This window comes from Penicillium riverlandense (assembly GCF_028828495.1).
Source record: "Penicillium riverlandense strain IBT 135883 chromosome Unknown utg000006l_segment0_segment0, whole genome shotgun sequence".
Taxonomy (NCBI): domain Eukaryota; kingdom Fungi; phylum Ascomycota; class Eurotiomycetes; order Eurotiales; family Aspergillaceae; genus Penicillium; species Penicillium riverlandense.
In genome coordinates this window covers 521,560-542,611 of record NW_026643197.1, presented here as the reverse complement: position 1 = coordinate 542,611, position 21,052 = coordinate 521,560, and the positions used below count along the sequence as shown (strand labels likewise).

Genomic DNA, 21,052 nt, shown 5'->3' with positions numbered 1-21,052 from the left:
ATGAATGACGCTAGTGTGTTGCAAGCATCATAATACAGATGAGATGAATCCACTACAGAATTCAAGTCTACGCCCTACAGAATGGATAAACGCACCACAGTCCCATCATTCATTATAAGATGCCTAGGTACTGTAGACACGTGGTAATTTAACAAGAAAAGCCTCGTCTATGCGGCCCAGACATCCTTGCCAACACCCTCAATCCAATGACCCAGCTGGTTAACACCAGCATCCCAATCCTTGAGACGGTTACGCATGCCATCGATCTGCTTCATATCCAGCACCTTCGGCTGAACCCAATGGATCTGCGCAACCTGCGCAACCTGGTCAATCGAACCCTTCAGCAGCCCCAACGACAAAGCCTTCATAACCAGATGCTCAATCTCATCGGGCTGCACCTTTGTCTCCGACGCGATAACGCCAAACGCAAGCGAGCGGTCATGCGGCGGACGCCGGAAGACCATCTCCGTCAGCGCCGACAGCGAGATCTTCTGATACAGGAACACGCGGTGCTCCTCCAGCAGCTTGTTCTTCGAGATGTTGCCCGCCAGCACGTCGTAGGCGGTCAGGTCGCCCCGGTTGAAGGCGAAGAGCAGGTCGCGCAACCAGTTGTGTGGGGTTTCGGTCAGCGAGTCGAGGATCGGGTGCAGGAGAAGCTCGCCGAAGTTGTAGATCGAGTCGGAGACTAGTGCCGCGACGCTGAGGTTGTAGGCGCGGGACACGCGCTCGGACTCGGGCAGTTCCTCCAGGTTGATGCAGGCTAGGTACAGCAGGGCGTTTTTGTAGAATGAGGCGAACTCTTGCTTGGCCTGCAGTGAACGGACTTGTGTTAGTTTTGAAGATAGCGGATGAGGGTGGGGTGGGGGATGCGTACGTGGTGGTAGTCCGAGTTTACTTTATAGAACGAGGCATGCACCACCGTCTCGACAGAGTCGAACGTATCCAGCACCCGCTGACACGATGCCAGGTCCTTTTGTGCGCCATCCAGATCCTTCAGTCGCAGCTTGACGTTGGCCACGTCCGCCAGCGCATAGACATGTGCGTCTTGTGTCTCAGCTTTGTCGACTCGGTCTGCCAGGGATGTGAGGAAGGCCAGTCGTTCTTGGTCGTCTGTGTGGGAGGGCAGGTCATCAGTGAATGGTCATCATCAAGTGTATTGTTGGATAGCTTACCAGCGCACTCCGTCGCAGCCATCAACCCCAACGCCACAAACTTCAGCTGGTTGATCCGATCGGCGAAGCTGAGCACGAAAGTCTTGAAGATGGCTAACCGCTGCGGCGCGCTCTCTGGCAGACGGAAGAACTCGACCAGCGCATCGGTCAGCTGATGCCATAGCTTCCTCTCCCAGAAGTCTTCGAAGGTGAGGAAGTAGGACTGCGTTTCGGGGGTGCCTTGTTGCTGCTGCTCGGCCAGGAAATCGGGGATCTTGGAGGAGTCCATGGCGGAGAGCTGGTTAGGCGGGAATGGAATGGATGTGATCAGACCCGATAGAGGAGAGCAGGAGAAAAACAGAGAGACAAGGACAGGGGAAGAGAAAGAGCAGGACAGGAAGAATTGGTGTGGGAGATGCGGAATGGCAGATGTGCAAGTGAGCTTGGTGATGGAGTCGGAGCTAGCGGGCGGTGAGAGCTGGGACTATGACACCGGTCTGTCTCAACTTCAACTAGCATCGACATGGACATTCTCTGCTAGGCAGGTACTTCCTCGTTAACCGGCGAGATTTGCGGAGACTTACGCCTCTCTATATTCTCCAGAAATCTTTCCTGCAGTGTCATCCGCAGATCTTTCTTCTCTACGGAAGTGTCCGAGTATGTCTCCGAGCCAACCCTGGAATATAAATATCACGCCTCCCACTAGTTGACCGGACTGTTTTCACACATCAAACTATTTTTGGATCTCATTCACATTAGGTCTTACATACCCAGCCATTATCAACTGGTTCATCAACTCGTTCGTCATGGCCAATTTTACAGAAACCAACCGGAAGTACTTCGAGTAAGTCTTCAACAAGATTCCATCTGGCCACAAACTAACTCTAATTCTATACAGTCAGATGGCTACTTCCTACCAGAATCGGTTTGCCAATGTCCTAAAGATGTTGACCGAGCAGGTCCAACAACGCCGGCTCTGGCTCAGTGACCGCTGGACCGATACAGATGCAGGCAAGGACCAGGAAATCAAAATGCTCGAATATGCCTGCGGGCCTGGAGCAGTGTCAATGGTATGTTCTTGCTCGCGACCTCAAGATGTATAGTCTAGAAACATAGAAACACACTGATAGGTCCTCCAGGCACTTGCTCCGTTCCTGACCAAAGTCATTGGGATAGATCTCAGCGATAACATGGTTGATGAATACAACCGCAATGCCGCTGCAGTTGGTTTCTCCGATAAAGTCACTGGGTACAAGGCCGACCTCCTGGGAGAGTCTGTGGCTGCCCAGTTTTCGGGCTCCGAGTTTATCGATTTCGACGTTCTGACCGTGAGCATGGCACTGCACCATTTCGAGCATCCGGGTCAAGCTCTGAAGCGGCTTGCATCGCGGGTTAAGAAGGATGGTGCATGTTTGATCATTGATCTTGTTCCGCATACTGCACATGAACATGGACACGGACACGGACATGGACACGGTCACGGCCATGGACAGGAGGGCCATGATTTCGGTGATGCTTCTGCCACTGTCATGACACACGGCTTCTCGCGAGAGGACATGCAGAAGTTGTTCGAGGGAGCGGGTCTGAGTGCTCGATTTGACTATGAAATCCTCTCCGAGCCACTCGTCTTTACCAAGGATGACAAAACCATTTCTAAGACGGCTTTTATTGCGCGCGCTCAGCGTGCATAAGCATAGTTTATAATTGTTTTAGCACATGGGACCCGTACAATTTTCTGATTCGAATGTTATCCTCCAAAATGTAGCCAAAATGTAGCAGGGCTATAAATAACCCTTTGGCGAGGACCCGTTGCCACCATCTCAGGGGCGCGCGATTGCGAACTGGATCAGAATCAACCAGAAACTCTGAGACACATCCCCTGCCCTGGATTTTGTTAGAGAACCAATTTTAAAAAGGTTTTTGGTGCCTCTAATCTTGGCGTGGCGCAATAATTGCTCGGGTACTGGCGCTGGTATGGCACAGACCCGACTGACCTATTCGACAGGTCTAGCCCCGGAAAGTTTATAGAAGAAAGGAGACCATATAAGGTAAGGACCCTACCCCTGCCTCTCAAGTGCTCCAATACTTTTCACAAACAAATCTCTACTGACCACCAGTCGCTCGTTACACGTTTACTAGAGAAAATAATGAAGGCCCTCTCCCTCCCTATCATCCTTAGCCTCACCGGCCTCACCACTGCTCGGACCGTCCTATCCGGCTGTGTCTCATCCCTCACTACCGATCAGTACCACGAAGCCAGCATGATCTGGTATGTACCCGGCACCGGCGAGATCTGCGCCTTTCCCGACTGCGGCGGCGGAACCGCACCCCCGAAGACTGACCAGCCGGGCTGCCCGTTGTATACCGGCACGGCAACTCTGACCTCCAGCTACTTGCCTGGCTGGGGGCCCAGTGGCAAGATGGCGGCATCAACATCCACGGCGAAGGAGACTATGTTGACCGGCACGAGAACTGCCACCAGTGCTAGCGATAGCATGATTACTACGGCACCAACTACTTCGGTCCTGGCCTCTTTGACGACTACCACCTTAAAAGACACAACTCTGTCAAGCTCGACATCTGCTGCTCCAAATTCTACGACTACTGGCAATGCTGCTAGCATACATAATTCAAATATTGGGGGTGTTATGGGTATTGTGGCTGCAGTTGTTGGTGTCATGGCTCTATAATCAACACTAGGAATGACTCTGCTGCGGAGATTGACTTGAATTAGTCCAAGATGTTCTGTGTACTAAAACTAATTATGATATCTGTACAAGCCAAGTTCCCATACATTGATCTTAAAATGCACAGTATTTATTGTTCTTATTTGGATGATTTGGAATGTTCTACGTGCTACTGGCTCAAAACAAATCAAGAAACCAACCTGCCAAAGAGGCAGGTCTTTAATCCACGCTGAGGACCAAGTAGTGAGGATAAACTATTGAAGAATAGTTATCCGATTAGTAGAAAACGTCTATACTGAGTGAATTGCTCTATGCGATGGTTGACTCTTCCACATCGGAAGTATTGCCCCCATAGTCTCCGATCTGGGGCCTTGCCCCACAACATCCGTCTTTGCCCATCGATCCGTATATCCGAGTTCTACCTGCTTCTCTGTCCCGCAGCCCCGCATGGAGAAGATGGAAACAAAAAAGCTGTCGGGTTTAATAGTGCTAAATTCCACCCCTGTCATCTTTCGCAGTGATAATTTGTACTGATCATTATTGCCATAACCGACCCTTCATGATGCCGTCCTGGACGCACCTTGTTCGTTTCATCGCTGTCGAGGACAGCCAGGTCCACCTTGGCCAATTGGTTGACCCCACTCGCGATGTTGGTCGCGACAGTGTCAATGGCGTTGAGATTTCTGTCTATGTGATCGAGGGTACGATGTTTGACGGTCGAGTTACGAAGGAAATCATGCATGTCAAGCAGGTAGACACCCAACGAGCTTGTCCTTGAGACGTTGCATACTGATACATGCCCTAGCTACTATCCCCCGTCTCAAGAGAGGACTGCAATTATATCCGCTGCCTGGGCTTGAACTACATGGACCACGCAAAGGTACCGTACCTAATACTCATACGCAATGACATCCAGAGAAGCTCATAACTGTTCAGGAAGCCAACATGGCTCTTCCCAAGGCCCCGATTTTGTTCACGAAGCCACGAACTGCTCTAGCTGGACCATATCCGGCTGCGATCAACATCCCTAAATGTGCTCAGGATGGAACAAGCGACTATGAAGCCGAGTTGTGTCTCGTCATCGGCAAGAGCGGTCGCGATATTCCCGAGGAAGAAGCCCTTGACTATGTTCTCGGATACACCGCCTCGAATGATGTGTCTGCGCGGACAATGCAGATGATTACCACGCAGTGGTCCTTCTCCAAAGGTCTTGATGGAAGCTGTCCTCTCGGTTCGTGTCCTTCTCCAAGGTTCTACAAGAGTATGCACTAATGCGAGATTCATTCCAGGCCCTGTCCTCGTTGCTCCCTCTGTGATTCAAGACCCCCAAACTTTGTCGATCAAGGCTATCCATAATGGAGCAACCGTGCAGGATGGCCACACAAAGGATATGATCTTTTCCATCAAGAAACAGATCTCTTACCTCTCCCAGGGTACGACCTTGGAGGCGGGTACTATCTTCTTGACGGGAACACCGGCAGGTATTGGCTATTTCCGTGATCCCAGAGTGGTTTTAAAGGATGGTGATGAGATCGCGGTGGAGATTGATCAGATTGGAACACTGGTCAACAAGGTTCGGTACGAGAGTCGCTGAATTTGTGTTGAAATGATAGACGCGGAGGATTATCCTGCTCGTCCAATGTGAGATCACAGGTATAAAGGTGGGCGATAGAATTGAAAATGGCATATATTCGGAATTGAAGTAACGAGTAGCTATAGACTCGGATTGATCATCCCAGATAAGAGGCAGAAAAGAATCACTTCATTAAGCCCTTTCAATTTCTTCAACAAGACAAACTCCTAGGTGTCGATACCAATATCAGTCTAGCATGAAAACGAAGACATGACATTAACAGCTGTATCATCCAGACCACTCGCTATTTAGAATAGAAAAAAGTTCACTATGACATTCTAAGTGTTCATGATTTACCAATACAATGCCCTACTGCAAGAACCAAGCAGGCACCTCAGGCCCCCAAACCGCCAACGACTCATCGCCTGCAGGACTATATCCGATAGGAGTTTGATCATTCACAAGATCGCCATCAGCATAGTGCTCGATCATGTTGCCAGTGGTATCCCACCAATAGTCAAAAATTTGTGAGCCCAGGATATGGCGACCAACACCCCAAACAGACTGGTACTCTTTTTTGGCAAGCCACTGGTGACCCAGTGCCTGCGTGTCAAAATCATGCACTTCGAATGAGCAGTGATGGACATGCGAGGTGGCGTTTGTGCTCATGAAGAAGCTGTGATGATCCACGAGGTCCTCGCCGCGATCGATGTGTGCAAAGAGCGCGACATTCTGCTTCTTGCCTTCTTTTTCCACGTAAAGGAAATCCGTAGGGACGAAATTGAACGTGGATGTATAGAAGTCAACAAGGGCTTCAAACTTTTGTGTGCAGATACCGTAGTGGCCGAGCTGATATGAAATTAGTTTCTATTTCTGGCCATTTGCGGAATCACATACCTTGTGAACAGCAGCTGGCCCAGGCTCGAATCGTTGGAATCGCCGCGCACGAGGCTTCTCGTTTTCGTAGTTAATCATGATCTTCTCGGGAAATTCGCCCTTTGCGGCTGGACTCTGTCCGAACATCAGGTTCATGAGAAATCCCTCCGGATCGGTCAGGGAGACCATAAACCCGCCTCCGGGGGCGTCAGCAAGTTCTTGAATTGAGCTGGCGGTATCTAGTTGAGCAGCCCTAATAGAATGTCAGAGCTAAATTAACAATAATAAGAATGGCAGCCCTACTTCTCTAGATCTTGGTAGGTCTCCACAGTAAAGGTACCACCGAGGAACTTCTTCGGCCCTTTTTGCGCGTAGTACACGTACTGGTCGTCCCCATAGCCTCGATACCAGATCTGCTCTTCGGTACGCTTGGCCACGACCATACCAAAGTCTAGATATTTGGATTAGCTTATGAATATCAAAAGTGTGAAGAACTTACCCTGCAGAAAGGTGGTAATCTGATCTAGATCAGGGTGCTGATATCGCATATGTGCCAGTTTAACCAGACGAATCTGACTTTCTTTCTTGACGTTGCATCTCTGGCGCCATGTCTCGATGCTCTCTCGCTCGCTGCCGATAGCATCGATATCAGGAATAGAGGCACCGTGGTTTGCTGGAGTTATCTCTACTTGTGTCTGTGGGGATGCTATTAGCATGTGAATAGGACTACTATGGGAACGAGCCATTTTACCATCTTGGACTTTGCCGTAATGCTTCTGGGTAGTCCTAGCAAAATATCAACTTCATTTATCGCAGCTTATTATTTGACCCCATCTGTTTCCCCACAGGCCCCTCCACCCGGAAGTCCCGCAGACTTGCGTCCCGCAACCCGAGTGGATCGTCGCGGAGAAGTAAACTCCCCACAAGCAATTGTGGAGGGACTCGAACAACCAGACAGCCGAGGACAAAACCCAATTATTCTAAATAGATGTTTATGAGCGCTATTTGAATTAATATATCATTTATCATGGCTGATCTCAACTGCGAAACCACCGACGTGGTGATATGCGGCTGCGGACCCACGGGGGCCATGCTGTCTGCGTATTTGGGTCGGATGAGAATTCGCAATATCGTGCTGGAGAAAGGAGAAAGGATTACAACAGACCCGAGAGGTATCGCGCTTGATGAAGATGGGATTCGTCTGCTGCAGGGTATAGGGCTGTACCCGTCTATCTATAAAGAGATTGGAACCTGTGAGTGTCATTCGGAGAGAAACGCCCATCAAACATAATTGTCTAATCACTTTTAGGTATGCACACTTTCAAGTTCATTGGGGGAACAAATCCCGTTCTGGATAAGAAGGCGTTTATGGAAATGGATTACGGGACGGTAAGAGACGAAGCCTTTAACTATAACTTCAGATCTGACCTCTTGTGGATAGACAGAAGGTGGGACAGGACATGTAGGATTTATCTGCCACAAACAGCCTACACTGGAGAAGAGCCTTCGGCAAGCAATGGCATCATCTTCATCCTGTGAACTACGCTCTGGGTGCACGGTGACCGGCCTATCCGAAGATGAAGATGGTGTAATATGCCAGTATCGCGATCCCCAAGGAATTGAGCACTGCATTCGTTCACGCTTTTTTGTTGGTGCCGATGGAAAGACTGGGTTCACAAGAAAACAATATCTCGAGGCGCGAGGGATAACTATGGACCAGGCTCATAGGTAGGCGTCCCATGTTCTTGTGTCAGCTTCATACTGATAATGGAACAGCGCCTTCTATGAAGAGACGTGGGTAGCTCTAAACTGGAAAATCGATCTCCCCAACGAGAAAACCCACCCCGATTTCCCTCTTTGGAAGATGGGTTACACACCTGAACAGGTGTATGAGCTATTTTTCCCATTAAATTTCCGATTCATCTGCAATCCCAACAGACCTTCTGTTTGTGGACGCTTTGGACTGCCGGCCGATAGGCTGTGGCGCTTTGAGTTTGTGGTTTTGAAAGACGAGGACGGTGACAAGATGGCTGAACCTGAGATGATGAAGAAGGTAGTCTTTCCCTATATCACACATTCGGGAAGTCGATATGGGTAAGTATTCGGCCTCTATTGTACTTTAAGATAGTTACTAACTTCTGAAAGACTTTCATACGATATCGCTTATCCAGAAGACTGCATCACGGTCCTTCGATGCCGCCCATTCCGTTTCTCCGCTCGCAGCTGCAACAGATGGTCTAACGGCCGTGTCATCCTATGTGGCGATTCCGCACACGTATTTCCTCCCTGTAAGTTTACTACCCAAAAATATCCCCAGGTACTTCCAGCTACTGACTAGTCCAATATAGTCGGCGGTCAAGGCATCGCCTCCGGCTTCCGCGACGCAGCCTCCCTAGCCTGGCGCCTCGCCCTCCTCTGTCGTGACACAACTCCATCCAAGAGTTTACTTTCTCACGAGAAAGTCTTGGAAGCATGGTACATGGAACGCAAGCAGCAGCTGGAAAGGTCCCTAGCAAGCACGATCGAAAACGGACGGTTCGTAACAGAAGGCAACCCCGTGAAAATCTTCCTGCGCAATCTATACCTGTGGATCGTGCAACTAGTCCCCAGCTGGAGACACGATCTCCGACTTGGTCGGCGGAAGGAGGGTATGGTGCGGTATAAGCATTTTGATGGAATGCCGTTTCTGCCGGAGCTCAATGGGGGCTTGTCTCTTCCGCAGGTTTATTGCACTGCTGTTAATAAGGCAGATGCTGAGATCCAGTTTACGGATGATGTGATATTTGCAGCGCATAAAGAATGCCTGTTTCAGCTTCTTGTCTATGTCAAAACGTTAGATGAAATGGCGGATGCGAAACAAGTCATTTCTGATATTGATGATATATCGAATGGCGAGATTCGGGCTTCTGAAGCGACATTCCTGGTTGAGGATCTCTTCTCTACCTCCACCGGGATGGATGATGGTGTGTTCCGGCTTGCTACTGGTGATGAGTTTGCGCAGTCCTTGCTATGTGAGGGACGGCCAGCGCCGCAGTTCTATGACCCTTATTCCCTTGGAAAGGAGCTAAATGGGACGCGGTTTGTCATTGTGCGTCCAGATCGATTTATTTTCGCTGCTTGTAATAGCAGAGAAGATCTAAGACAATCGGCGAGATGTGTGGTCTCGTTTCTCCAGGGGTAAGAGACGAACAGCGGGCTTTGGTGTCATAGAGGAGTATACCTTAGAATCTAATTTTGCAGTATTGTACATTTCGTAAACCAGGAAATCCAATAAGATACCTAGAATAAAGCTCCCTGAGCTTCCAGCTCCGTATTCCCCTGTAGCACGAAAACTATCTGCTCAGCAAACTTCCTAGAAAGTCCCCAGTGGCCAATCCTCCGCAACAGATCAACCAATCCACAAAGCGTGCTAGATTCCTGTGTCTTGGGCTTCGTAGATTTATAACCATTTGCCTCGAAAAGAAGGGTCTGACTATTAACGTTCAGTCGGACCAGCTCCGGAAAATCCATGCTGGGTGTTGTTGATGTGCCCGTATGGTGTTCATCAACGCCAAACTCCAAGTATGCGTACCACACTGTCCCCGCGCGGTACAGAGCTCGTGGTATGTGGATAGCTGGCTCCATCCCCAAGGTCATGCTCTGGAGCTTCCGCAGGACCAGTGCGCCGTGAAGAGCGCAGCGTCGGCCTTCATGCGATGAAGCCCATTTGTAAACATAATCCCGATGGGATACTGATTCATCATAACCCTCGCGGCCCATCACAAGCTCCAGTCGATTGAAGTCGACGAAAAGAGACATGAACGTTGAATGCCATAATACTTCTAGACAGAAAGGGTCGGTGCCGCTGTCTGTCTTCGATTTGAGATGTTGGTCAAAGAATCGAATCAATTGTTTTTCGAATTCTTGACAGGTTTTGTCGGTCCAAGCAGCCGGGGAAGTTCGCTTTTCCATTATCGAAGCTACTATCCCTTGCAGTTTAGTGTACTGACGGAATCTGCTCGATGATCCCATGTCGAGTCCCGAGCGAGGCTGCTCTGGTGATTGATCTGATATTTCTATCAGAGGGATATCGGCGCGTGCCACGGACTGCTCGCTGTTCATTGTAGCTTTCCATTGCGCGGCAGTTGGAGAAACCCAGAGCTTATTGCTTGCAGTAAGAGGAAGCGTTGATTCCGCATGCTGCATGAACGGATGTGTCATGAAAAGTTCAGAAATCTCAGAATCAAGGATATAGAGGCCGGCAGCGACCCGAATCTGCTCCTCGGCATGTGCCCAGGATTTCCAAACCTCTTCCACTGTATGAGTGAGAGAGTTTACTTGCAGTTGGTCTGTCGCCTGATGAACTTGGAACATCTTGTATCGACGTGCCCAAGTAACCACCGTCCCGTGGAAGGTTTGCACTATGAGCAAGTTTCTCGGCTTACCAGACAGCAATCCGAACGTTTGCCCGATCAAGGCTGCTTGGGTCATTGCGAGGGCTTCGCCCCTCCCCCTTGACAGGTATTTCTCCCATGATGCTAATATGGCCTTGTTGAGCCTCTCAAATATCCTCGAGCCTTGGGCAACGGCGTAGTTGGAACCAACGAAGAGACTTCCCACTGAGCAGATGGATAGAAGCAAAAGCGAGCTTTTCGCAGAGGGGCGGAATGTTGGAGCATGTACTACCGGGAAGATGGGATTGAACCGGGTAAAGTACATTTGAATACAAAGATTCTGTTATTGGTGAGTGGTGAAACGTGAAAATTAACGTTGGTACTAACCAAAAAGTCCGTGGACGGCAAAGGTTCCGTTGGAACGCGTTGCTGAAGCCTCTGAGACAAGTTTTCTCGATACCGCTCGTCCACCTCTGTTTGTTCAGGAACCGCATCTGGGGTAATGTATCCCTGATCATGCGTCCCGATGAATGTAAACCACCTCTGACGAACCTGATCTTCTTTACGATCCATTATTGGGTCATGTGGCGGTTGAACCGCAAAAACGAGAGGATCAATATCGCTCCGCGTATTGAGAGGCGAAAAGTAGGACATGGTGGTTGCCATCACCGAGGAATTCAACGCATTCAAGTCGAAATCCTCGTCAGCCAGCCAGGTCGGCACCTGAGAGTCCAGGTTGATATTCCATTGCATACTGGAATCCTCCTGAAACATGCCGTCGAGAGCACCAAAAGAAGCAGCTTGGGGATTAGCATGCTCATGGCTGCCGAAGTTTGGTGACTGAACGATGGTTTCCAGCCAACCGGGTAGACGGGGCTGGGCGAGTGTGCTGTCACTAGAGGACACAGCACGGTGCTGGGTTGGCGAAAATAGACTGGAGGTTGCTTCATTTGTGGCGGTGCCAAAGGACGATGATCTCCCTGGCAAGTGTGGGAGGGTATCACTCCCAGCACTATAGGAAACCGACGGGATGTTTAGGGCGGAATGATCAGGCCCGGTAGGCGTCTCTGACGAGATACTGGCAGATTGATGCGACCTAGCATGTCGCAACAGAGAATCATGACGACTAAAAGACTTCCCGCATGTCGCACAGCCGAAGGGCTTTTCCTTCGTGTGCGAGCGGATGTGGCGGGCCAGATGCTCCTCTTTGGAGAAGTTCTGTGAGCACCAGGGGCAGATACGCTGCCGCTTGACCCGACTCCGTGTCTGGGGCATGATTGGAGCGAATTCTCCCTATCTGAACATCGTTGATCTTGGGGTCTGTTGGGGTCGAGGTGTGCGGATGCAGATAATAGGTTTCTGCGGGACCTTTTTCACCGACAACGGTTCGGGTGAATGCGTAACGTTGAGGTTTCAACTGACCCAAGACATCGCTGGGAGTTTTGACGATAGCTTTTCGAGGACTGTGCACTTGTATAAAGAGACATTGAATGGGTTAAAGTTGTCTTCACCCGTTATTCATTCGTCGTACCCCAATCTCCAACGTCTCCACAGGTATTAGTTAGTAAATGCGGGGATTCATGGTCGAACGGACTTTCGCCCGCCGACCCCGCTCATGGCTCTACTTGTTCTCTTATCAATTACTCCTCTCCAGCAATTATCCTATAAAGGCACCATGGCGCGCGCTCCCTTGTTGCGCACGGCTTTAACAGCCCGGTCATTTACCGTGAAACCACACTTCACCATCTCCCGGCCCTTTTCCGGATCACAACCTAAGACCATGTTGACCACGCAACTATCTGAGGCCCAGGTGACAGCCCTGAGAGTCAACAAGGAGCGTCTAGCGAAAGACTTGCACCATTCATGTCAATGGGGCTATGGAATCCGGTGGGGAGAGTAAGTTCCTCTGTCATCATAATCCCGTATATCCGAAGCATGAACCCAGCCTAACCACGGGTGTAGCGGGCCAACGGACACTGGCATGCAGCGTCTAGCCCTATCGGAAGAAGACAAGAGTGCTCGTGATTGGTTCATTCAGACGATGAAAGACCTCAAATGTAATATCACGGTCGACGAGATGGGAAATATCTTTGCAGTTCGTCCTGGCCGCAGAAAGGACGTGCCTGCTACCTTCATTGGTAGTCATCTTGACACACAGCCTACCGGGGGAAGATACGATGGGATCCTAGGTGTTTTGTCTGGAGTGGAGGCGCTCAAGACCATGGATGAAATGGGTCTGGAGACGGAGGGTGGAGTCGGAGTCGTGAACTGGACGAAGTATGATATCTAGCCTTTTCTCCTCCCCTCAGCCACAGCGACTGATCTATCTCACAGCGAGGAGGGTGCCCGGTTTCCAATGAGCATGGTCTCATCAGGAGTATGGGCCGAATGCATTCCACTTTCTCGAGCGCACGATCTCAAGGAGGTGCCCACGGTAGCATCACTGCCAACAGCAGGCTCCGCGCCGGAGACGATGAAGACTGCCTTGCAGAAGATCGACTACCTGGGAAGCACTAAATGCTCATACAAGCAGATGCCGATAGCTGCGCATTTCGAGCTGCATATCGAGCAAGGCCCACACTTGGTTTCTGCCGGCCAGCGTATCGGCGTCGTGACAGCCGTGCAGGCATACCGGTGGTTCCGAGTTAATGTGATCGGGCGGGACACACACACGGGGACAACAGCCTTCGAGCACCGAGCGGATGCCCTGTACGCTTTCTCAAACATGATGGTGCGCGCGCGCGAGGTCGCTGCAGCAAAAGGCTGTCTGGCTAGCGTTGGTATCGTTGAAGCTAAGCCTGGCAGCGTCAACACTGTCCCCGGGCTGGTCAGTTTTAGTCTCGACATCCGCGGGCCCGAGACGGAGCTGGTCGCCGAGGTTGAGAAGGAGCTGCGCACGGAATTTGATGCCATTGCTGCTGCCGAGGGCGCCGGGATTGGCAAGCCCTGCCGCGTCGAGTGGACGCTGGACTTTGACTCGCCCGCTGTCAAGTTCCATCCGGACTGCATTGATTGTGTGCAGCAGTCGGCTCTTGCAGTTGTCGCAGATGCGAACACTGCAGACCCCAAGTCCCTGGCGCGGCCTATAATGAGTGGCGCCGGTCATGATAGTGTCTTTACGTCCAAGCGTGTCCCGACCAGTATGATCTTTGTCCCGTGCAAGGACGGACTGAGCCATCATCCGGAGGAATTCTGCTCCGCAGACGATTGTGCCACCGGTGCGTCAGTCATTTTGCAGGCTGTGGTCCGGTATGATCGGAAGAGATTTGCTTAGTTAGTGTAGAGCTCACCGTGAGATCTCCTGGCCAGGGATGGGGCGTATCAGGTGAAACAATGTACATATCAAGATAAAGAATTGCACAGGTCATGAAATTGCCATTGAAACTAGCTACATCATAAAACCAGCGGCATCATATCTAAATTTTTTTGTTTCCCCGTATCCTTCCCAGAAACAAAAGGATCCGTCCAGTGAGTCCATTTCATATCCTCGTATGTCGAGGACCTACTCCGGACCGCACCTCAGAGAAAAACCCCAGGACGACCGAGCAGAGGATGACAGGACACCAAGGTGACTACCCTTAGGAGGGGGAGCGCCACGGCCGCGGCCGAAGCCACCACGGAAAGAAGGAGCGAACTCGCCGGGAGCACCGCCCTCCTTACCACCCTCCTCGCGGCGGCGGTAACCACCCTCACGGCCACCCTCACGGGGAGCACGGGGACGACGCTCACGGTCATCACCGCCGCTCATCATGCCGCGCGGGGGAGCGTGCGAGCGCTGCTGCTTGATGTGGGTGGCGGGCACAACCTCGGCGGGGAGGTGCAGCCACTCGCGGAGGTAGTCGAGACCCTCGGGAGTCAGGGTGTAGTAGTAGTACTGCCACGAGAACTGGGTCTTGACGAAACCGCGCGAGTTCAGGGACTGAAGAGCCTTGATGACCTGTTTGCAAGGCAATTAGCAAGTTGGAGGGTATTTGTTGGGTTGCTGTTCAGGACGCACATAGAGGTTCTTGGTGTCGATGTCATTGTGCTTGGGAAGGTTGAAGTCCTTCTTGGCCACGAGCACACCCTCACGGAAGAGGTACTCGTGGATCTTCTTGCGGTCGGCCTTGGGGATGAGCCTGGCGAAGGGTTAGTTGATGGTTCCTGAGACGCAGAAGAGTCACATACATTGTCGCGAGTTCCTGGCGCAATTCGTGGAATCGCTTTGACAACAGAAATGGATGGGTGATTTGAGAGACGAGCCGAGTGGAGCTGGGCAAAAGTGCGTCGTGCGATTCGGTGATAGTCAGGGTTGCTGCCCTAATCGTGCGCTAGACTGCTTTGGGTGATGGTCATGTGATTTGCTGAGTCATGGGCATGATATCTGAGATCACCATCGGATCGACTTCCATCCTCCAGTTATCCAACACCCCAGAATCTCCATCCGCTACCGCTTGACTCAACTGTCGGTCACTATGGCTCCCGTCAATATCCTCCTCTCGTCCTTCCCCGGACTGTCGCTTCCGTCTACTGTCTCCTTTTCTCTGCCCTCGACATCGACCGTCGCCGACCTCACAGAACGGGTCGCCTTATACCTCCCATCCGCATCTCTACTGCACTCTCTCACCCTTACTACGACCAACAACAAAGAACTCATCCCCTCATCTCAAAACCTTCAGTCCTTCCTATCTATCGACAATGGCGACTCGACCACAACCTCTACGCTCCTCCCGCTCCGACTCACTGTCGCCCTACGCGGCGGCAAGGGTGGATTCGGGTCGCAGCTGCGCGCAGCCGGTGGCCGCATGTCCAGCAAACGCAAGCGCAATCAAGGTGACAACAACAGCTCCAGCCGCAACCTCGACGGTCGACGCCTGCGCACCGTCAACGAAGCCAAAGCGCTGGCGGAGTACCTCGCCGTCAAGCCCGAGATGGACAAGAAGGAGAAAGAGGAACGCCGGCGCAGATGGCAGGCTGTGGTGGAGATGGCAGAGAAGCGTCAGGACGAGCTAAAGAATGGCGGTGGCAAACATAAGATTGATGGGCAGTGGATGGATGATAAAGAGGAAATGAACGAGAAGGCCAGGGAGGCGGTTATGCAGGCTATGAAGGATGGTGCCTGGACGGATAGCCTGCGGGACGCGATTCTGGGTGGGTCGAGCACCAGCGCTAGTGAGGGCAGTGAGCAGTCGACCTCATCCAGTTCGGAGGAGGATGAGGATGAGGATGGCGACGACACTGCAGCCAATCACGGAGAGGGCCCATCTGCGCCCGCTCCAAAGACCGTCCCGCGGAAGTTCATTGGGTTCGATGATGACGATGAATTTATGAGTGACTCTGACCTCGAGGACGAGGTCGATTCATCCGCCGACAAGGGCAAGGGCAAGGCGCGTGCTTAAGATTTAACAACAAAATTGCGGTTTACGATCTACGACGGCGTTCTATTTGGCAGGGGGTTTGAGCGTGATTTACCTGTAAATTAACTATCCATATTAACTATCGTCGAGCGGTCCAATAATATCACGTAACAACAATATTCCTGGTGGCGTTCAGCCGTAGATAAGACCTTCCCAACTCGGGTTTTTTTGCCCTGCCCCAGGATACTCCCAACAGAGGATCGGGAGGGCTGGATTTTCTAGAACAATTGGCGCATGATAAGCTCTCGCGTGTCATCCGCCCCTGATTCGTGGTGGCTGAGAACAGTAGTCAACTAGGTTTGACCCATGTGCTCTTATCTCCCCCGGAAGCACGCCATACACGGGCCCTGTACGGGTGAAAAGCCTGTCTCGGCCGTCAGGGTCAGCTCTAATTTTGAATAGGAAACAAAGAGAGAGAGAGCCTATGGCTAGGAGTGTTGGCGGTCAACTGATTTCTGAAGCAAAGGATCTGTCGTGATAGCAGCAGACTGGGGGGTTAGATAGCCCGACACAGACCGAGCCTCGTATCAAAGCAGGGACACCTAATGGTCCGATAAAGAACAATTACTGGGGCGAAGTCTCAAATCAAGCAGGCAAAGAGCGCCCCGTTCTCGTCGTGATTGGTGCTGATATCTAGATTATAGTTGGACAGAGGCCTTATCTGCCCCGGACGGTCTGATCGCATTCAGTGGCCGGTCCGAGCCCAGTCCCGGTTAGGTTGGAATGGGTGAGAGTTGCGGGTGCCCCGTCGTATCGCCAGCCATGGTATGATTCCTGGGCAACCCCTGCTGCACTTGGTGGCAGGTATATATTGTCAATGTCTCCCGAAAGAACAGGGGTCGGTCTCTCATCCCCTTGTGTACGCATCTCCTGTCACAACCGGTATTCACCAGGAACAACATGACGGTTTCTGAGCAAGACGTTGAGAAGAAGGTGGACCTGGCGGTCAAGCCGGCCTCGGAGGAAAGTGTGCCGCCGCACGATGACTTGGAGCAAGGCGCCATCAATCCCTTGAAGCGGAATCTCCAGGGTCGCCATATGCAAATGATTGCTATCGGTGTGTACCTCATACCTGCCCGGATGTGCAAGGCAAGACTGACAAACCACCCCAAATAGGCGGTGCCATTGGCGCTGGTCTGTTTGTCGGCACTGGGAATGCTCTGCAAGAGGGAGGACCGGGTTCTCTGGTATGTTGACCAGACTAGTTGGCAGACTCAGGAAAAGGCTGACCGAAAGTTCCAGCTCCTCTGCTATCTTATTGTCGGCGCTATGCTCTTGTTGACCATCCATGCGCTTGGAGAGTTGGCTGTCCTATACCCAGAGAATGGAGCTTTCTTCAGTTACTGTGTCCGGTTCATCAATCCATCATGGTCAGTCTTGCGACGAATTGAAAAGAAGAAGGTCGGCGCTAATACCATCACAAACAGGGGATTCGCCGTCGGCTGGGATTATGCTATCCAATGGCTGGTCATTTTGCCCTTTGAGCTCACAGCGGCTAGTATCACTATAAGGTTCTGGCGAGACGATCTAAATGTCGGGATCTGGATCGCAGTATTCCTTGTGGTTCTGAGCGCCATCCAAATCTTCGGTGTCCGAGGATATGGTGAAGGTAAGAAACCCCCCCCCTGTCCTGGCGGGTCATTGCTGATCAAATTATAGTTGAATTCGCCCTCGGAATGATCAAGGTCATTGCACTCATTGGGTTCATCATCTTGGGGATCGTGATCGACTGCGGCGGTGCACCAAAAGGTGGATACATTGGAGCTCACTATTGGCACGTTCCCGGTGCTTTCACGGACTTCAAGGGGTTCTGCTCGGTCTTCGTGACGGCTGCCTTTGCTTTCAGCGGGACTGAGCTGAGTGGCCTGGCCGCGGCAGAGGCTGCAAACCCTGCCAAGTCTCTCCCGAAGGCGACGAAGCAGGTCTTCTGGCGTATCACGCTCTTCTACGTTTTGGGAACATTCATTGTCGGTCTGATCGTGCCGTACAATGCCGACTACCTTCTTGGATCATCGGGCGCCAACACCAAGGCTTCGCCATTCGTTGTTTCCATCCAGAATGCCGGTATTAAGGGTCTGCCATCTGTCATGAACGCAGTTATCACTCTTTCTGTGATCAGCGTGGCCAACTCCGCCACATATGGATCTAGCCGGACCATCCAGGCCCTGGCTGAGAGAGGCATGGCTCCAAAATTCTTTGCGAAAGTCGACAAAGCTGGTCGGCCTGTCTGGTGCCTTGCACTGCAGATTGCCTTCGGATTCCTGGCCTTCATCAATGAGGCGTCGAACACGGGTGGCATCATTTTCGACTGGCTGCTGGCGCTCGCCGGTATCTCCGACTTCTTCGTCTGGGGAAGCATCTGCTTCGCTCACATTCGCTTCCGCAAGGCCTGGGCGCACAACGGGCGCGATATCAAAGAGCTCGCCTATGCTGCCCCGTTCGGTGTCATTGGTAGCTGGATCGGCCTGGCGCTCAATGTGCTGTGTCTGATCGCCGAATTTTATGTGTCAGTTGCATCCATGAGCGCGGAGTCATTCTTTGAGAACTACCTTGCCCTGCCTTTGATCATTCTCCTCTTCGTTTGCTGGCAGATCTATACGCGCATCAACAAGGACCCCAAGCTCGAACGTGGCGGCTGGTTTATAAAGGTGCAGGACATGGATGTCCTCACCAATATTCGAGACAGTGCTTTGGACGTTGACCTGCCACCGAAGGTCGAATATCCGACCTGGGGTGCATGGTTCAAAGCAGCACCCACGAGACTTTTCCGCTCTATATTCTGATCAGGGAGCGCAAGCTGTATTGAAAGCATAGAGTGGTAGTAGGTGTTTGTCAAGGGTGTTTAATAGTAAATGCAGAATGTATATTCAATGCAATGTGTTGTTGCAGTTGTGAAAGTGTTGTCGGCAAAAGTGTAGATCGGCTACGGTAGCCCACGCAGACCAGTCACGTTATCGATAAACAACTTTCTTATCGCGCGAAAAAACGGAGCTTCGTCTTGCATTTGTCCGACATGTCCTGCTCCCGGGCTGCCGTACGAAAAGCCCTTCGATGTGATGTTTGGCGATCAAGCCCAAGGATCTTGCGACTGTCGTCAGCATTTCCGTTGAATGTCGCGCCACCAGGAGGTCGTGGAAACTCTCCACACTTCATCCTCAGATTGCATCGCAACTTTACAACGGCCCCTTTCCGGCAAGAACAGATCTCCGAAAGACAAATCCGTGCAACAGAGGTCCTGCCCGTCTGCTGCCCTGGATGCGGCGCCTTCTCCCAGACCGTTTGGCCGGATGAACCGGGATACTACAATCCGAGCAGAAAGCAGACGCGGAAGCTGTTAGCCGCTCAGAGTCGTCCCCTCGACGGTCAGGATGCAGATGGCCCAGCAGAATATATTCCATCAGAATCCGAGACCAGCGAGGAGCAAGCAGTCCCCACTCCTATTCATGGTAGGACATCGTTGTTTACTCTCAGTCTTGATTCGACGCTAATCAAAAACATAGATGAGATTTTAGTGAACGAAACCGATATTCTGAATGAGACAGATACGTTAAAACGGACTTCCCACATTTGTGACCGGTGCCATGACCTTACGCATCACAACAAGGCGGTCACTACGCCCAAACCATCCATCTTGGCTATTCGAGAGTTCCTAGACGAGTCGCCACATAAGCATAACCGCATCTACCACATTCTTGATGCCGCCGACTTCCCCATGTCACTGGTGCCCCGGATCCATCGGGCACTGGCGGCCCAGGAACAGCGTGGTCTGAACCGACGGGCATCGACCGAAAAGTACCTTCGCGGCAGAAAACTCCCAACGGTCTCATTCATCATTACGCGTTCGGATCTTTTGGCTGCCAAGAAAGAGCAAGTGGACTCGAAGATGCAATATGTTCGCTCAGTGCTTCGCTCGGCTCTGGGTCGGGCGGCAAAGGACGTGCGTTTGGGTAACGTGCATATGATCAGCGCGCACCGAGGCTGGTGGACTAAAGAGGTCAAAGAGGAAATCCGCGAGCATGGCGGAGGAGTCTGGGTGGTTGGGAAGGCCAATGTTGGGAAGAGCAGCTTTATTGAAGCTTGTTTCCCAAAGGATTCGAAGAGTCTTGAGAATATGGATGAGTGGATGGAGCATCACCGAGATGGGGTCTCAACTCAACTCGACTCCGATAGTCTTTTGCCTCCTGTCCCGGCCGAAGATCAATATCCGGTCCTTCCAGTCGTGTCTTCTTTGCCTGGGACTACCGTCTCCCCCATTCGCATCCCGTTTGGTCGAGGCAGAGGAGAAATGATCGACTTGCCTGGCCTGGAGCGTGGTGAACTGGAAGACCATGTTCGCGACGAACATAAACGCGACTTGATCATGACGAAACGCATCAAGCCCGAGCGTTGCACAATTAAGCCTGGCCAATCTCTTCTCCTAGGTGGTGGTCTTGTGCGCCTCACCACGGTTAATCCAGAAGACACCATGTTGGCAGCTTGTTTCGTGCCCATTGAATCGCACATCACCAAGACGGATAAGGCAATTGAGATGCAGACCGAGCAGCGCACCTATCCGGGAACAGTGCTCATGAAAGAAGGCACAGGGTCCTCGATATCCTCGGCTGGAGTCTTTGATCTGGAGTGGGATGTCACAAATTCAAATCTACCCACCACGCTCGCAAAAGCCGTGAAAGACAGAGGTGTCACTCCAGGCCGCTTGCCGTACCGCGTGATGTCAGCCGATATCCTCATTGAGGGATGCGGCTGGATTGAAGTCAGCGTGCAGGTTCGCGCAAAGCCCAACCCAGAGAATGACTCGCAGCCCTTTCCCCAGGTGGAGGTATTCAGTCCCAATGGGCAGAACATTGGAATTCGGCCACCTATGGAATGTTGGGAGTTCATTGCCGAGAAGCACAAGGCAGATAGGCGCAAGAGGCCGCGACTTGTGCGTCGACCTAGCGGAACTCATTAGACGTCCTCTGATTTTCTCTGTATTTTTAGCCCCGATGTACATTAT

The 21,052-nt window shown here is 51.7% G+C and overlaps 12 protein-coding genes across 12 annotated transcripts; 8 read left to right on the top strand and 4 right to left on the bottom strand.

Moving 5' to 3' along the window:
* Positions 1–167: 167 nt before the first annotated feature.
* On the bottom strand, positions 168–1,440 carry N7474_006461 (proteasome regulatory particle lid subunit RPN9; the record flags this gene model as incomplete). Its single annotated transcript, XM_057197871.1, has 3 exons — positions 168–809; positions 875–1,110; positions 1,173–1,440. The coding sequence occupies 3 exons, from the start codon at positions 1,438–1,440 to the stop codon at positions 168–170; spliced, it is 1,146 nt and encodes a 381-aa protein (XP_057051311.1).
* A 517-nt stretch (positions 1,441–1,957) lies between these two features.
* On the top strand, positions 1,958–2,842 carry N7474_006460 (class I SAM-dependent methyltransferase; the record flags this gene model as incomplete). The annotated part of the gene is made up of 3 exons (XM_057197870.1): positions 1,958–1,995; positions 2,050–2,221; positions 2,282–2,842. 3 exons carry the CDS (start codon positions 1,958–1,960, stop codon positions 2,840–2,842), a joined length of 771 nt encoding a protein of 256 aa, XP_057051310.1.
* Positions 2,843–3,298: 456 nt separating this feature from the next.
* Positions 3,299–3,841, top strand: N7474_006459 (putative cell surface protein; the record flags this gene model as incomplete). The annotated part of the gene is made up of 1 exon (XM_057197869.1): positions 3,299–3,841. One exon carries the CDS (start codon positions 3,299–3,301, stop codon positions 3,839–3,841), a length of 543 nt encoding a protein of 180 aa, XP_057051309.1.
* A 559-nt stretch (positions 3,842–4,400) lies between these two features.
* N7474_006458 (fumarylacetoacetate hydrolase family protein) lies at positions 4,401–5,432 on the top strand (the record flags this gene model as incomplete). Its single annotated transcript, XM_057197868.1, has 4 exons — positions 4,401–4,589; positions 4,644–4,718; positions 4,775–5,069; positions 5,128–5,432. The coding sequence occupies 4 exons, from the start codon at positions 4,401–4,403 to the stop codon at positions 5,430–5,432; spliced, it is 864 nt and encodes a 287-aa protein (XP_057051308.1).
* A 348-nt stretch (positions 5,433–5,780) lies between these two features.
* N7474_006457 (uncharacterized protein) lies at positions 5,781–6,434 on the bottom strand (the record flags this gene model as incomplete). Its single annotated transcript, XM_057197867.1, has 2 exons — positions 5,781–6,146; positions 6,309–6,434. 2 exons carry the CDS (start codon positions 6,432–6,434, stop codon positions 5,781–5,783), a joined length of 492 nt encoding a protein of 163 aa, XP_057051307.1.
* Positions 6,435–7,314: 880 nt separating this feature from the next.
* On the top strand, positions 7,315–9,468 carry N7474_006456 (putative monooxygenase; the record flags this gene model as incomplete). The annotated part of the gene is made up of 6 exons (XM_057197866.1): positions 7,315–7,540; positions 7,597–7,676; positions 7,729–8,015; positions 8,064–8,381; positions 8,433–8,575; positions 8,636–9,468. 6 exons carry the CDS (start codon positions 7,315–7,317, stop codon positions 9,466–9,468), a joined length of 1,887 nt encoding a protein of 628 aa, XP_057051306.1.
* Positions 9,469–9,566: 98 nt separating this feature from the next.
* N7474_006455 (uncharacterized protein) lies at positions 9,567–11,935 on the bottom strand (the record flags this gene model as incomplete). Its single annotated transcript, XM_057197865.1, has 2 exons — positions 9,567–11,000; positions 11,048–11,935. The coding sequence occupies 2 exons, from the start codon at positions 11,933–11,935 to the stop codon at positions 9,567–9,569; spliced, it is 2,322 nt and encodes a 773-aa protein (XP_057051305.1).
* Positions 11,936–12,335: 400 nt separating this feature from the next.
* On the top strand, positions 12,336–13,934 carry N7474_006454 (M20 family metallo-hydrolase; the record flags this gene model as incomplete). Its single annotated transcript, XM_057197864.1, has 3 exons — positions 12,336–12,556; positions 12,623–12,937; positions 12,995–13,934. The coding sequence occupies 3 exons, from the start codon at positions 12,336–12,338 to the stop codon at positions 13,932–13,934; spliced, it is 1,476 nt and encodes a 491-aa protein (XP_057051304.1).
* A 228-nt stretch (positions 13,935–14,162) lies between these two features.
* Positions 14,163–14,958, bottom strand: N7474_006453 (40S ribosomal eS10 domain-containing protein; the record flags this gene model as incomplete). Its single annotated transcript, XM_057197863.1, has 3 exons — positions 14,163–14,597; positions 14,658–14,778; positions 14,828–14,958. Coding segments are annotated over 3 exons (687 nt in total), but the record flags the coding sequence as incomplete, so codon positions are not given.
* Positions 14,959–15,114: 156 nt separating this feature from the next.
* N7474_006452 (telomere maintenance SDE2 family protein) lies at positions 15,115–16,038 on the top strand (the record flags this gene model as incomplete). The annotated part of the gene is made up of 1 exon (XM_057197862.1): positions 15,115–16,038. The coding sequence occupies one exon, from the start codon at positions 15,115–15,117 to the stop codon at positions 16,036–16,038; it is 924 nt and encodes a 307-aa protein (XP_057051302.1).
* Positions 16,039–16,956: 918 nt separating this feature from the next.
* On the top strand, positions 16,957–18,839 carry N7474_006451 (amino-acid permease; the record flags this gene model as incomplete). The annotated part of the gene is made up of 4 exons (XM_057197861.1): positions 16,957–17,113; positions 17,173–17,243; positions 17,299–17,665; positions 17,716–18,839. The coding sequence occupies 4 exons, from the start codon at positions 16,957–16,959 to the stop codon at positions 18,837–18,839; spliced, it is 1,719 nt and encodes a 572-aa protein (XP_057051301.1).
* Positions 18,840–19,069: 230 nt separating this feature from the next.
* On the top strand, positions 19,070–21,007 carry N7474_006450 (uncharacterized protein; the record flags this gene model as incomplete). The annotated part of the gene is made up of 1 exon (XM_057197860.1): positions 19,070–21,007. One exon carries the CDS (start codon positions 19,070–19,072, stop codon positions 21,005–21,007), a length of 1,938 nt encoding a protein of 645 aa, XP_057051300.1.
* Positions 21,008–21,052: the final 45 nt, after the last annotated feature.